Raw genomic sequence first — 16,067 nt, forward strand, 5'->3', positions numbered from 1 at the left:
TGAGTCCTCTGCCATATGCTGTGATTTGCGCACCTGCAAAGTTTATAACAGTAATTCTTTGGGTAGTTAGGTTGATGGGTAGCCTCCCTGTATACAGGGATAAAATAGCCGATTTGCTATAAATCAAGGTTATTTACGAGCAGCGTTTGAAAGCGGAGAAAAACCTCTGTATTTGAAAATGGTGGCTGAATATTGAACTTCTGGTTTCTGTACCTGTTTGAGGTTATTTCTTTTATGAAAAGCTGGTGGTAAAATTTCCAGGACTCAAAGATATCAATTCACAGGTGCAAAAGTATCAAAACCTTAGTGCAAGAGTAGACTGGTAATACAATTCTAAGCATATATATATATATATATGTATGTGTGTGTGTGTGTATATATATATATGTGTGTGTGTGTGTATATATATATATATGTGTGTGTATGTATGTATGTATATATGAAAAACAAGTAGTTCTGACGTGACCAGATTCTCTTTTGGTTTATAACTTCTCATTGGGTGAGTAAATAACAATCTTGTATCAGACTCAAAAGATTGCAGGGCAAAGGTTTAGCTGTGAGACCTGGAAGCTTTCCATCCATTCGTAATTTTAACATGCTGCTAGTGCCAAAAGCTAATTTTCTGGGTGATGATTAAGTGAACTTTAAAATTAACCATTTATCATTTCTTCTGTCTTGAGAGAAAGACTAAGAAACTGGTAAACCTGATCAACATGTTTTTTTTAAAAAAATATTTTATTATGAAATTTGACCTTGTTTTTCCTTGTAATAGGAGAATTTATGAAGTTCCACAGGTTGTTGCAGTTGTCTGCATTCAAATGCTTAACTTCACAGCATTCAGAGTGTCAATGGTAGTCAAAAGCATCACTAAAAATGCTCGAGTCTGTTAAAAGACCTAAGGTCAAGGCAACATTCATCCCCATGTGCAGTTAGTTTAAAAACAATATCAGCTCCCCCCCCCCATTTAAACAATAGAACTTTCACGCTACATTGGTAGCTCTATTTTCATAAGGGTGTGCTTGCACCAGCAGAAACCTGCTTCATCTCAGTTGGTCTGAATGCAATGTAATGAACAGAGTTGGTGTGGGCAGTGCAACTAGTACAGAAGAGCAGAGCTTTAGCGCTAATGCAGCTATTGCAGAAAACCACTTCTGAGTGAGAGGGCAGGTGTGAAACTACCCCATGTGAGTCCCATTCTTTCTGTCTGTAGTTGTTCCACCAGTGACAGATTCCAAAGTTGCATACTTTCTCAAGATTTCATTTCAAAATACAGTGCCATTGTAAACGGCAACATGCTTATGGAAGAGAAATTAGCACTGTTGCCATATATTATTTTTCACCACATTTATCATTATTTAGGAAGTTGGGCTCTCTTAACTCTCTTCATTCATTCTGCCTTCTTACTATGGGGTTGGTCCTTTGGTAAACCAATTTTTTTGGGTACAATTTATCAGAAGACATCCAATTAGGTTGTTGCCTTTGTATTCCATTGTGTCATAAAGGCAGTGATGGCTCACACAGGAATCAGAGCTCACCTCTGTTTTGGTAGGGAGCAGTTGTTAGTCCTGTGAGTGCTTGGTTGGGGGGCGGAATTCTGCACAAATGCCAAGTATTATTTTGTTCATGTTTAGCTACTGCAAGCTTTAATGCCCAAATAATAAATTGTCAGTATCAGGAGGCACAGCTATTGCTAATAATTAAACCATTGCAGATGTGTTTGGGGACCATTTGACTGTGTTTTTAGAATGAGAATGGCAATTTGATTGGGCACAGAAAATGCCATGTTGAACTATGAAGGATAGAAATTGAGAAACGGTGGCTGGGGCTATTATAGTCTGTCTTCTATGAACTGCCCAAAAGAGCTAGTGTGCTGTGCTGATAAAAATGGGATTCTAGCTGCACATAGGAATATAGGAAGCTGCCTTATACTAAGTCAGACCACTGGCCAATCTAGTTCAGTGTTGCCTACACTGTCTGGCAGTGACTTTCCCAGAACTTCAGGTAGGAGGTATTCCCAGCCCTACCTGGAGATGTCAGGAACTGAACCTGGAACTTTCTGCCACTCAGGTAGATGCGGTTGCCCTTCCCCACACTTCTGGCGTGGTGCATATTATTATCGGTAAGATTTAGCTGTGGCTTTTCTTTAAGTGGTGTTGTGAGGTTATTTAACTTGTTACAAGTGAATAATCAACACTATGATTCTGTTATTCTTCTGTGAAATAATATACCCATCACTTCCTCCAAGAACCTCAGAGTGATGCTTGCACTCATAAAAGACCTGTATGTTAGGTTACGTTGAGAGATAGTGACTTGCCCCAAAGCTTCAAGCCTGCATAGGGATTTGAACCTGTGGTTTTCATGTCCAAGCCCAACAGTCTGCACCACACGTGTGTGTGTGTGTATTCTCTCTCTCTCTCTTGAATGGAGATGCTCTTCTAGAATTTACTGTGATTATTGCAATACCGGTTTAGGTATGTTAATCCTGGCCTATCCAAAATAAATAGAGCCAGGAAGTTCCATATAGTTTGGCTCTTATGAAAACAAATCTTTTGGAAGTAGTATAGATTTATTAACTATTATATGCTATAATAATTATTCTACAGTGAATCTTAAGTATGTGTGAAAACACTGGCCGTAATCCAAACAACTGTGTGACTGTCTTAGCTTCTCAGAGAGACTTTACACTTTTTAAAACTTTTTTTTTTAAAAATCCTGGCACTTTTAAGAAGCAGTATAGTTTAGTTGGAGTGTTGCACTAGGACTGGGGAGTCCCAGTTTTAAATCCTGACTCTGCCATGGAGCTTATTGGGTTAATTTGTGCCGGTAATTCTCTCATACCCTGATAGGTTTGGTGTGAGGATAAAATGGAGAGGACAACTATATATATATTGCATTTACCTTCTTGGATAAAAGATGTGTTGTAAATGTAAGAAACAAAAATTAATTGAATGGCAGCCCTCACCTCGTGTCTCCTGCTGATTTTGAAACTTTATGGTTGTTTGAAGGAAAGAGGATAAAAACACCACTAGATATCTCAAGGCATAGTGGCAATTGTCTTTGTCAGCTAATTTGAAAGGATGAAAAGAGATGTATTTATAGATAATGAATTAAATGTTCTGGTTTTAACATAGACATTTATTTTATAGCCCATCTTTCAGTGTATAATGGCCACAAGATTAGCTGTACCGAATCCAGAAGTTTCACATAGTTACTAGCTTTGTGAATTCATGATTCCTCATTACATTCAAAAGGAGAGGAACATATGGTTGGGTCAACTGCAGAAGGAAGGCAGCTATTTATTCTTAATTTGAGCTGCCGAATACTTGTAAGATGGCTTGATTAACTAAAATTTGGAGTTCTGCCATGTCTGAAAAACCCATCACTATTCATTCAATCTGTACCATGTATTGTTTTCAGCTGCTTTGTTTCAGTTGTGCAAGTCTTTAGCTTTGCATCGCCTCTGTCTTCCAACAAGATCTCAGCTGGACATTCATTTTTTAAATGTTAATAAACATTTTGTCTTGTAGATTTCATGAACACTTTTGGATAAATATTTGGTGTCTTGGATGTAATATTTAGTGCAGAGGTTACATCTATCCAAATCTCTTTAACAGCCTTCACCTACTTTGAAATTGCGGCCGTGAACAAGTTCATAAAAATTGTGTGTTCTTTTCGTTCTTTCTAAAAGCATTAAAAAAATTATACTCTGTAATTAAAATCGACTCTGGCTGGTAAAAAGGTATAAAGGGGGTGGGAGAGAAAAACTACAATTATACCTATTTTAAAAATTAACCATTACTTGCCAAAAGAACATCAAACCCACTTAGCGGACATCCGTTAATCCAGTGGTTAGCTGTTTCAGGCTTTAATGCACACTGTTTTACACGTTAACGGTTTTGAAGTTCCAGGCCAAGGCTGACCTTTCACATCTGCTCCTTTCACAGTAGGAATCTCCACTTACTGCTTCCTGTCAGAGTGGATTACAATGACAAAGTGCAGAGCTTGTGCTGGCTGCAATTTCGTTTTTGATCAGAATTATTTCTTTCACAAACAATCACATTTGCTAAAATGTTACATCTGCTCTGAGAAACCACTGGCAGCTCCACAGTTTATCAGTTGGGATCAAGTACAGTTTTTCATTTTGTCTTTTCATAAAGCTGTAAATCAGCCTTACTTGCTGGGGCTCTATTTTTAGTTTTTTTCCTCTGCTTTCGCTGTTTTGGAATTTTTGTTCTGGCTGGGCCAAGAAAGTTAACTGGTCAGTGCATTAAAGTAGCATGAATGTGTCTAAAATTCTAAATGTACAGGTGATTCCCCCCCCCCTTTAGAAACTGAGAATTTCAATTCAGAGTTTCATTGTTGAATCTAGATCTTACAAGGTGTTGGTGAACCTACATTACCTTGATTTTTGTGTTTAGCAAACTCTGGCATTGTTGATTGACGAAAGTTTCTTGTAATACAGTATTTTGAATTGTAAAAGGAAAGGTAGGGATTATTTTCTTGTGATTTGGTTTTATTTTCTTGATGAAGATGGCAGTAGAAGAAGTGAATTAGAGTAGATTCTTCATGCAAAGGACCATCTTCTGGATTTATATTACACATACCATTTTGTGTGTGTGTATAAAGGATTCATCTATCAATTTATTGCATTTCAGTAAGCATGTATGTTGCAGAATCTCAATGAAGATGTCTTTTTGAGATTCCTAAAAAAAAAAAAAAAAGCAGTTTCTCTTAAGTGTGTACAAGCAAGTTCAAACTAACTGCTGGCTTCGATAGAGACTGTCATCTTTATTTTCCTCTTCATCAGAAAGGACACAAGAAGAAATGCTGCAACATGGTGGAGTACATGGTACTTTTTAAGGGTCACAATTCAGGGGCAGTGAACTTGATTAGCAGTGCAATTCTAGCCATGTCTACACAGAAGTAAGTCCCATTGAACTTACTTCAAGATAAGTGAGTATAGGATTATAGTCTAATGATTTAGTTGACTAATCAAACCCGTTGAAATTTGCAACCATAATAAAATCAAGCAGGCTTCTTCATTGCCATTCTTCCGGTATAATTCAGACATTTTACCTAACCCTTAATAACAGTTTTATAATCCGGCACGCCTTTTCTTACGCACACGCATAACACATTGTTTTAAGTGCTAAAAGCAGAAGGTAGGCCTCGGTATGTTCAGTGTATAAAAAATTTCCATTAAACAATTTAAACCTCTCTCTCGTAAAAAGGAAACTGCATAATGAAAGCTGGCTAGGTATAATTTTCACGTTTCCTTCTTCCTTATTTTAGCTTGGATCCAAAGTCTCCTTTATATTAAGACATAAAATATGGAAAATTGTCATTTGTGCACAGACATTAAAAACATTGTTCACAAACCAGTCTCTGGGATTTTCATTTGGCACAGAGAGTCTGCAGGATTCTGCACTCTCAAATGAATCGAGTGCTAATTGCCATGAACACTTACATGCAGCTCCCAAGGGCCAGTGTGCCAGATTTATGCTATCTCTGGTACAGGAGTGACACACCTCCATACTTCTCAGCAGGGGATGCTGCCATCTAGGCTGGTTCTTCTATGTAATTCTGAATGGATTGTCTGGAGGATCTGGGCCAGAGTGGGCTTGTGTATGAGGGGGGTCCATACCGGCAGGTGTCCTTCAGTTCTCCCTTGTAGTCTTGTACTCCTCAGGCTGCCTCTGAACCAGATCGAAAGTTGAGGTAGGCTTCAAGTCTGACACTAACTGTTGCTTTATATAATATTACTGTCAATTTCAAATTAGTTTTAAAGTATAAATGATAATGCTGTTTCATTGACGTTGATTTATGTTGGAAAGCAGATGAATAAATTGGTCGGATAATGGTCATTTATTTATTAGTGTTTAGAGTAATGATTTCCAAGGCAATCTTTAGCCATGCGTATTCTTTTTTTTTTTTTTTTTTAGTCCTTGATTTTAAGTAAAAAGAAAACATTACTTTGCGATATTTGTGAGCTGTAAACCAGTAGGAGACCAGCCACTGGGCTCTTACCTTCAAGAAGGCATGTTTTGCATATGCTGTCAGTGCTACTAATTTTTCAAAAAACCATTTATTTAGTAATGGGAGAACTCCTTTCGATTTGAAATTGGCCTTGCTTTGTTTCTTTCAGAGACCCAGAATTGCCATTAGGAACTCAGTGAGGCCACCTGTGAGCTGCTTGGAACCTTCCACTGTGGGCTCCAGAGCCCTGCCCTAACTCTCCCTTCTACTCTCCCAAAATTGTCTGGCGGCAGTGGCAGCAGACAGGAGGCTTCTATGTAAGGAAATACATTTAACCTCGGAGGGTGTTCCAGGGGGCGTAGGGTTTTTGGGATCTCCCTTCTCCAAGGGCAGGGACAGAGGCCTTGGAGAGGAGGATCTGACTCCCTGTGCCTGCTCTGTGAGGATGGAGAAAGTTCTGCAGTTGGTGCTCCTCCATCAGTGTGGGCCAAAAGGAGGCCTGCCAGTGTGTTGGTTGACCTCTGAATAGAGTAGGAGCTGCGCCAGCCCTCACTTTACAATAAAGGATAGGAAAATCCCCCTCCCCTTTTTCTTTTAAGCTTGAACAGGACAAAAAAGAAAGAGGAGAATTGTACCCTACACATCTCCCACTCTTCTGGGGAAGGGCTGTAACTCAGAGGCAAATGGAGAAAGTCTCCAGGTAGGACTGTGAATGTCCCCTGTTTGAAACCCTGCAGCCACTGCCAGTCTCTGTAGACAATATTGAGCTAGATGGACCAATTGGTTGGCTTGGTGAAAGGTTCCTGTGTTACTGGCACAGGTTCCTAATTCTGGCAGAGCATAGGAAAAGGGGAACATACACATCCTGTACTTCTCCCACCCTCTTTGCTCATAAATGCATGAATTTCTGTGTGGATACTTCTTTCTTGTTTTAGGATCTTTGTTACCATACACCATTGTGCTTTCATGCCCTCCTTTGTGGGGAAGGGGCATTTCTGTGAGCAAGATGCTTGGGTTTATAATCTTACTGCACTTTTCCTTCAGTTTACAATCTCAGACAACCTCTGCTTGACACAGGTGTGAAGTTTGCTGTGTAATATTCAGAAATTGCAGGTGAATAAAGTACATATACTAATCAGAACGACTTTAAGACGGGCCCGAAATGTCTAGTTTTCTTTGAGAGGTGCAATAAGGTAGTACTTTGAGTGTGTTTGAGCAAATGAACTTTCTGTCCTTTTGAATTGTACACAGAGACTTTATTATTTAAAGCCAATGATTGCTTTAGCAGGTGTTTTGCTGCTAGAGCTTATAGAATAACAGAATATTTTGGCTGAGTGCTGGAAGTCCATTTACTTAAAACAAAGAACAAAACACTCCATGACCACACAGGCATATTTCCTAATACAAGTGACATCTTTTCTCCCACCCCGCTGCTTGTTGAGCACAAAGCATGATAACTAACCTGGGGAAAGAAGATGGTAGTGGGATGTCAGCTGGTAAGTGATATTTACCCTGTGGTAACACATGGAACATCTTACATCCTTTCTTCTTTGCTGTTTCCTCCGACACACTTTTTTTCTTTTTTTTGACAATACTACAAATAAAAAGCAATAAAAAGAAAAACATCACTTTCAAACCTTTTTGTGAAGCTGGAGAATGCCGTAAAAACTTGTGTTATGTTATGAAGAAATATAACTCCCCCCCCCCCCCAGTATGGCTTTATAAAGCATCATCTGTGCAGTATGTTTAACGATCAAGGCTCCTACCTGTTTAGCATGATTTCTGAGTCTCTTTGCCAGAAATGTGGGCGAGGGTCCAAATAGCTACTTTCTGCTCACTTAAAAGCTTGTGCGTGGAACTTTCAATCCCACCCTCCCAAACAGCTGACCTTCATGCTATATCAAAATGGTTTTTTAAAAATTCCCTTCAGATCAAAGGCAGTTTGTCATTTGGCATTGGACAGGGTGTGGGGAAGGAATGTTGTTTGAGAGAAACAAATTTGAGACCCTCTGGGCTCTGTTGCATGGTTCATTGGATCCTGGCTATAGAATCCAAGTTTGCCTCTTAGCTGAATTTTGTTCATGCTTTATAATTGCAAGTTGCTTTTGATTGTAAATTTATTGTTACTTATTTTATTTATTGTTACTTTATTCATTTATTTCACAGAATTTAATACACCGCTTGATTGTGTAAAACACCTCAAAGCTGGGCATTTGCATAGTTATGTAAGAAGTGAATGCATCTTGAGTCAGTGGAAATCAGGGTTCACTTGTGGAATTTGACCATGCAAAAATAGGTCACACTAAAGGAGAGTATGGGCTTAATTGTTACTAGTTATTTCTTTATCAATAAGAGAATCGAAAACCTCCCTTTTGACCTGAAAAAACCTCCAAGATAGGACACAGTAATAAAAAACATAATGGTAAAATATTCTTAAACTCTTAGTTCCTCACTACTGTAACGTAGTATAAGGGCCGCTCATTTGCACCACCTACTTAATATCAGTGGTGTGTAAATCATACATTTCCACCTGTTTTCCGACCAGTTTCTCCCACTCCTTTGCTCGCTGCTGGACCTAGTCTTTACCTCTATTTATTTGGGAAATACATAGCTTCTAAAACTACTTAAGAATTAAAGTGTACTGATTTAAACTAATCTTTTCTTTCTATATCTCCTACCCACTCTTGCAGCTCTCGACGTTGTGCTAATACCTGCATGTGAGAATACTGTGTAACTGGCCATTACTTTTATCCACAGTTCGATTTGGCTGCATTTATTCTTCATGTCCTGAAAATTAGCAAATCATATGACAATAAACAGAAATGCCCTCAGTGAAGAGAGAGGGGGAAGCTGTTGTTTATCTGGTCAGGTGGTTTAGATTAGCAGTGGTGCTGGTCTGTATTATGTTACTTTAAATCATGGTGTCCCAACAGGACATAAATTATGAAGATTGTTACAGTATGTTTCATCCAATGTAAGATCAACAAATAGGAATAATTTTATAGGAAAATCACAGCATTTTGGCAGGACAGTTGTTAAAGAATTTGCTATAACGTGAAGTTTTGTTCACATTATTTGTTAATATGTAAAACATTGTTTGAATAACATACTTAGTGTAAACAGTCTAAATATCAAAGGCAAGAATGGCTTTTACAAGATTACACAGAGTGGCAAACTACTTAAAATAGATCAGTGTTTGTGCTTTTGCTGTCAAAATGTTTGATATAGAGCTGGCTAGCTAGTTTCTTCACCAGCATAATTGTAAACAAGTGTGGAAGCTATGGAGTAGTCTACAATCCTAGTAAAAAGGGCAAAGCCCCATATATTTTCTTTAAAGTTCTTCTAATTTTCTTAGAAAAATACAGAGTTGAGGTGTAGAGCTCAATATCTGAACACTGGTCTCTAACCTGCCCTTGAGCATAAAAAGAACAAAGCCTCTGTTTCATATGAATAAGTTGTGATGAGGCAGATACCAGAAGTTCTGTAGGTTCCAACGTGGCATGCCTTGTTTTTTGCCCTACTGGAAGAATCTAAATTTGGAGCCCAACATGAATTAGTTTGCAAATGAAGTGAAAGTTGCATGTTGATGGCATACAGCTATAACTGTACTTTTGTATTTTTCAGAAGTGCAAACATTCTGATTTTTATTTTCATGAATGCCCCGACACCCCCCACCCCCTCCTAGGATGTGGTAGGCTCCTAGAGGAGGCTGGTTATCCAGACTCTTGCAGTTTCCCTCTTTCTTCAGTGTTGCTAGGGCAAGCAGGCAGCATGTCTCTCCAAATATGATGTTATATACAGAATCAACTCTGTGTATATAAATGTAAACCAAGGTAACCCAGTAGGAGTCATTTGCGGAGAAAAGAGGAATCAATCATAACTGAGTGTAATTTTTAGGAAGTGTCAGTATATCACAGTTCGTTTAAACAAATTTTGGATTCATCTTCATTGTGATGAAACTTTCTTGGTATGATGGATCTGATATCAGAAAAAGGAAACCCAAGGATTAAACAGTGTATGAAATCCTCTCACATCCTCTGTTTGTGGATAGACAACTCTAGGGGTGCCTGTTGCCTTCATGCCCTGATTGTGATAAATATTTGGTTGGCCACTGTTCAGAACAAAATGCTGGTTTAGCTGGTCATTTGTTCTGATCCAGCAAGGAGTTCCTATATGTGGGAAGTGGCGTGCAATGTTGATGAGTGGCATTGAAGCACGTAACTTGGATTTGCTGAGAAATTATTTGTAGAAAGTCGAATGGAGACCTATATAACACATCTATTCCCGATCCATTTTATACTCAGTTACTTAGAAAACTGTCGTATTGATTTTGGCTGTGTGTGTTGGACATAGTAATTGTCATTGGCACAAGAAGAGAATATTATGAAGCTAGTCAAAGCTAAGTAAAAGATAATTAGGAAGTGTATAGCTTTCTAAACATAGCATGGCCTTCAGTAATTTTGTTCCATTTCCCAAAGAAATTGTATGAATCCATAGAAGTGAATAGTATGCATATGTGTTGCAAAATGGGACCAGAATAATGGTTTGCTGCAGTAATGTTATAGGATGTGTACTGCAGAAATCGTTTTACGACATAAAAGCAAACATAGAATCATAGAGTTGTAGAGTTGTAAGGGTAATCTACCTACATGTCAAGAAATACTTATCAAGCTTGGTAATGTATCCGAGCAATACGAAAGGCTGTGGTGGACTTATGTGTCAATATTGCCCTTGCTTGCACCCAAACTAGGGCTAAAGATGAATAAGGAAGTGTGCTGGTGCATAGATAGAAAATCACATCCACTTCATTTCTCTTACCTGGAGCAAAGTAATGGTAATTCAGGGCTCATGATTTGCCTTCTCCAAATAAACCATGAGTGTTAAGCCAATAACAAACCTTGGCTTTATATCATTGTTTGGAGTGAAACAAACTGAGTTTGCATGTAAAACTAATCGAAACAACCCATAGCACTTTACATTGCTTGGATAAATTGCTTAATAAGTTTTATAAACATCTTCCAAAATCATTGGCTTGGATCCCAAGAACCAGGTGAATGGAGAAAATGCATAAGAGTTGTTCTGCAAGCTAGAGGAGTATGACTTGTAGTATACTACCACAATGTCCTGGTGAATTGCTTTACAGTATGAGAAACATGGTGAATAGGGGAGGTGTAGGCTGTAGTATATAAAATATAGTGAGCTATAGAAGGCCTTGAGAAAAACCTCGTGACAATTTTGTGCAGAATGACTTGTCTTCTGTTAGGTTGGAAGAGGTTTTTCTGCTAGCATCTTTAGAGCCATTGAGTTTTAAAAAGTATTGAAATGGTTTTATTTCCTGATCTAAGAGTGAGTAATAACAAATTACCCCAGACACAGTGTCCACAATGATGTAATCAAATGCAGATTGCATAAAAACATTGCCACAGCATATGGATGTTGTATGCTTCATATATCTGGCCCATATAAAAACAGTTTTCTGGCATCCCCTGATTGTTTTTCTTAGAGTATGTTCATTATGAGAAAGCAATTCCTGTTGAGTTCAACACAACATGTTTAGGATCCCACATTTATGGAACTACCTGTATTTCCCATAACAAAGGAATTTGCTGTCATTTCAGAGAAGTTTCAGCTCAGTTTTATTGGGAATACTAGATTATCAAGGCCATCTTTTTGTAAATGCAGATTATTGCTTATAGTTTTTAAGGATTCATTTCTAGCTGCTTACTTAATTATTTTTTTTTGCTTCTTAAAGATGTGATAGAACATTTTAATGCCTGTATTTTTGTGCTTGTGTTTTAAAAACAAAACACTTTAGAATAATTCTAGCCAAATCACTGTCGTTATCATGACCAGAAGTATGATGTTGGAGTGTGATGGAACTGGCTATTTATTTATCTGACTTTTCAAGGCACAAAGCCTTCTCAAAGCTGCTTTCTGATAAACAAGTATCTAACCCTCTTCAGGAATCAAGAAGTGGCACCCAATTGTGATATGGGAAGGAGGGGGGAATTGTAATGTAGGCTGCAATGTTTGTTACACCGCTTAATTACAGTAGTATGCAGTGCACACCTATTTCCTAAATATAAATGAATGAATGAATGAATGAATGAATGAATATGCTAACCCCATTCAGGTATCAGGTCTACTGATGTTTAGGGCTTGTGCACTGCATATGCTATATAAAAAAATTTGGTTTTGTGTAATGTGTCATAGTTTCCTGGAGTTGTAACTAAAAAAACCTAGTTGGAGCATGTTGAGGATGATGAGAAATTCTCTGTGAAAAATCAGACATATCAGACATTTGTATCTGAACATATCTCACATTGGCTTCTTTAGAAAGGCATGGAGTGCATTTACTGAGAGAGACAAGAACTTTTCTCCCTGTCCTCTTTATCCTTTGGGCCAGTTCTGTTGATAAGGTGTGGAGTTGAAATCCCGGACTATTGAATATTGCTTTGGGAAACAAATCATAAATTAAACACACACACACACACACACACACACCCTCTTCTTCATCCTAGCAAGTGCCAGATCACAGTAGAAGCCAATGACCTTTCATGGCTTTTCCACTTACCTCATGGATGACATGAGTCTGCATGATTCTGTACACTTCTAGTCTTCCTGGCCCAAGGCTTGGGATGTGTATGAGTAGTTTGCTCAAATGTTTCTACCTTGGCTTCATTTTACCTATTTTTTAGGAAGTTTTAGCTTGGTTCCTTCCTTCCTTCCTTCCTTATTTATTTATTTATTTATTTTTTAAACTATTTTTATATTGCCTTTCATCCCTAACAAACCTTTTCAGGGTTTATTTTTCACTTTCAATCAGTGGGGTAAGGAGACACCTTGGCCTTAAAGTGGCTCTCATTATTAAAAGAATCACAGTGCTAATTTTTGTTTTCCACTGAGTTGCTTTTTAAAACTGATGAATGATTTAAAAATCTGGATATGAAAATACTCCCATTGTGGTAAACTAGAATACTTATGGTGCTGAAATGAAGGTCAAGGCCATGGTGGTATTTTTCAGAATAAACAAAACACTTTCCAACATGAAGCGGCTTGCTGGCAAACAAAACTCACCAAAATGAATCTGACACTACTGCCATATCACGTATGCTTGACCATGATCTTGGCTCGCAGACTGCTTAATAATATTCATTCTTTTAAATTAAAGTTGAAGAAGTGCAGACTCCAGCTCAAATTAAGATTGGCCGTGATGCCGGAATCTGGTAATTACTTTAATTGATCACCAGATAGTTTCCTTGATCACCAATTACACCCAATTACTGATTATGTTTCAAGACGTGAAGAAATGTCCAAACTGATTATGTAATAATGTTTTCATATATAATCAATCCTAAATAGCTTCTCCCTCCACTGCCAATTGTATTTTATAAAAGGAAGGTTACAGGCCTACAGATACAAAAGGTGATCCATAAACAATAAAGTTCTAATTTCATTTAATTAGCAAGGGAAGTATTTAGGGGGCTTAATGGAGATTGCTCTGCTGAAATTACTTCAACAGACCTGCTTCTCATTTTCATGGTACAAAATGTATGCAATAGGGGGGTGGCTGTACGTGTTTAAAATGGACTGTAACCAAGATTTGTGCCTCTTGCACGTCCATGTAAACCTGATCAGAAGACTTCAATATTCCATGCTACATATGTGCAAATCAAACAGTCCTTACAAGAGGGACAAATCCATTTATTTACTTAAAATGTGCCATGTAACCTTTGAAGCCCAAGAGGTCTTAGAAATGCACTTCAAGTTGATTAATATTACTTTTTTATTTGAATGAGACTTGCCTGTGCTTAACTTTCCCTAGATTATGTCCGGTGAAGTTTAGCCTACATTCTAATGGCTGAATTATTCCCTACGGGATGGCTACCAACTAACATTTACCCTCTGATTTGCTTGCCCTGGCCTGCTTATAAAAACATAGGAAGTTGACCATATACAGCAGCCAGCCATATGTTGAAGAAAGCAAATATTAAATTAAAATACTTGTACAGTTGGTATTTAAACATAGTTATTCACAAAGGTTTCAAAACTGCTTTTTACAAAGTTTTGAAAACATTACCATTTAGTGCAAGTGAAATAAAGACTGCACTTCTGTTCACGTTTACTGGAAAACACGTCCTGTAGAACTGAGTGGCGCTTAAATTCGGGTAAACATGGATAGGTTGAGGCTGCGACGAAACAAGACTGTCAAGGAAACCCGTATTGGAACGCTCCTGACCGTTTCAATTGCTGACAGTTTGGTGATTTGTAAATGAAAAACTTCATTGGAATAATTTGCCCTGATTGTAATGACTGCATTCATCTTGCTGACAAAATGGTTTGCAAAGCCATACTTCATTCAGTCACCAGTGGCGGAGGAAAAAAAAATACTGGAACTATTACCGACCATTATGCTGTTTCTTGATTATATGTGTGTTCAAAATTGCTGCTGTAGGATTGAACATATTTCTATGCAGGCCCTTTTGTAATGAGATTTCAGTTAGATTTATGGTTAGATAGTAAATTTATAAAGATATATTTTTAAAGAACCTATTTAATACATCATAGATAAATTTCTTTTAAAATAATCTTTACACTAGGCTATTAGTAGTACTTTTGACTTCAGTAAATGAAGTCAAGTTACAGAGTTAGATTGACACAAAGCCAAGCTGGTGTAGCCTAGCAGATAAGAGTTTGTGTACGGAAGCATCTGACTCAAATCTCACAACAGCCACAAACTCACTAGGTGGTCAGTAAGCCAAATAATATTGTCATAGTTTCCCTGCCACCAACAACAGTAGTAGTAGTAGTAGTAGTAGTAGTAGTAATGCTCTTTTATAGAGCTTTTGTAAGAATTGCTGAGGTAATGTATCAAACCAAATCATTGCACACATAAAATAAAATTTCCCCTCCCTCCCCCCGCATGCCCCCCTCCAGCCGCTCTCAAATATTCTCCAGAGGGTTGGGCGGATCCCCCAGAGCAGATTGGATGGCGAAGTTCCATTGCTCTTGCAGAAGTTGTTCTATGTGCAAAAGAATTTCATTATCTACAACACCATCCATTTGAATTACTTTGAATGCAACCCCTAAAGTATATTTCCTATGTTCAATGTTAGTCATACTCGGTGTAAACTCATTCAAATTAATGGTCTTAAGCTAATCATGTCCATTCGTTTCAATGGGTTTACTCTAAGTATAACTCATGTTGGATGTAACTTGAGAAATTTTATTATTATACGGATGGGCTTGCTATGTTTTTCCACCTCACCATCAAATATTGTATGGCCATTGAGAATTAATTCTCGGCTAACACTTCTATTCCTCAAGTGAAGTTATGCTGGGCTTTGTTTGCATTGGAACCATTGCAGGCCTTTTCTCAGCATCTCCCTTGTTTTGTAGTTGCCCTTCCCTACTACTCTTCTTGCACAAGTTAAAAGTGGCATATGTATGTAAAAAAGAGAGAGAGAGAGATGATAGGAGTGTATAAAATTATGCATGGCATGGGGAACAGTGGATTGTGAAAATATTTTTGCCCTTTTATGTAAGACTAGAACTTGTGGAAATCCAGTGAAGATTCAGGACAGGTAAAAGAAAAGATTTCTTCATTCAGTGCACAGTTAAACTATGCAGGCCCATTGCCGCAGGAGACAGTGATGGTCACCAACTTGGGTGGCTTGAAAAGGCTATCCATGCTTATCATCCACAGTGGCTCCACAGTTGGAGGCAGTATGCTGAAAGCCTCAGGACAGAAGAATGTTGTTGCACTCAGGTCATAACTTTGGGTTTCCCACTGGCATCTGGTTGGTCACTGTGAGAACAGGATGCTGGACAAGATGGGCCACTGGCCTGATCCAGCAAGGCTATTTTTACAACTTTTTTTTAAATGCAGGTTTTTTTTTGTTTTTAAGTTTTCCCATAAGGAGGGAAACATCAACAAAGCATATAATACCTTTAAATTTTCTTCTTCTTCTTAACACAGGCTTTTGGCTTTATGACTCGTGTTGCTCTTCAGGCTGAGAAGATGAATCACCACCCTGAGTGGTTTAATGTATACAATAAGGTAATGAAATGCACCATAATATACTTATTTT

At 38.0% G+C, this 16,067-nt stretch overlaps 1 protein-coding gene across 1 annotated transcript in view; it reads left to right on the top strand.

Annotated features, from left to right (window-relative positions):
* Window positions 1-16,067, top strand: part of PCBD2 (pterin-4 alpha-carbinolamine dehydratase 2) — a 33,228-nt gene that overhangs the window by 14,273 nt on the left and 2,888 nt on the right. Inside the window, exon 3 of the mRNA XM_083488257.1 lies at window positions 15,956-16,036. Within this exon, the coding sequence (XP_083344383.1) occupies window positions 15,956-16,036 (81 nt within the window). The remainder of the gene's footprint in view (window positions 1-15,955; window positions 16,037-16,067) is intronic.

This window comes from Podarcis liolepis (assembly GCF_965112155.1).
Source record: "Podarcis liolepis genome assembly, chromosome: 2".
Classification (NCBI taxonomy): domain Eukaryota; kingdom Metazoa; phylum Chordata; class Lepidosauria; order Squamata; family Lacertidae; genus Podarcis; species Podarcis liolepis.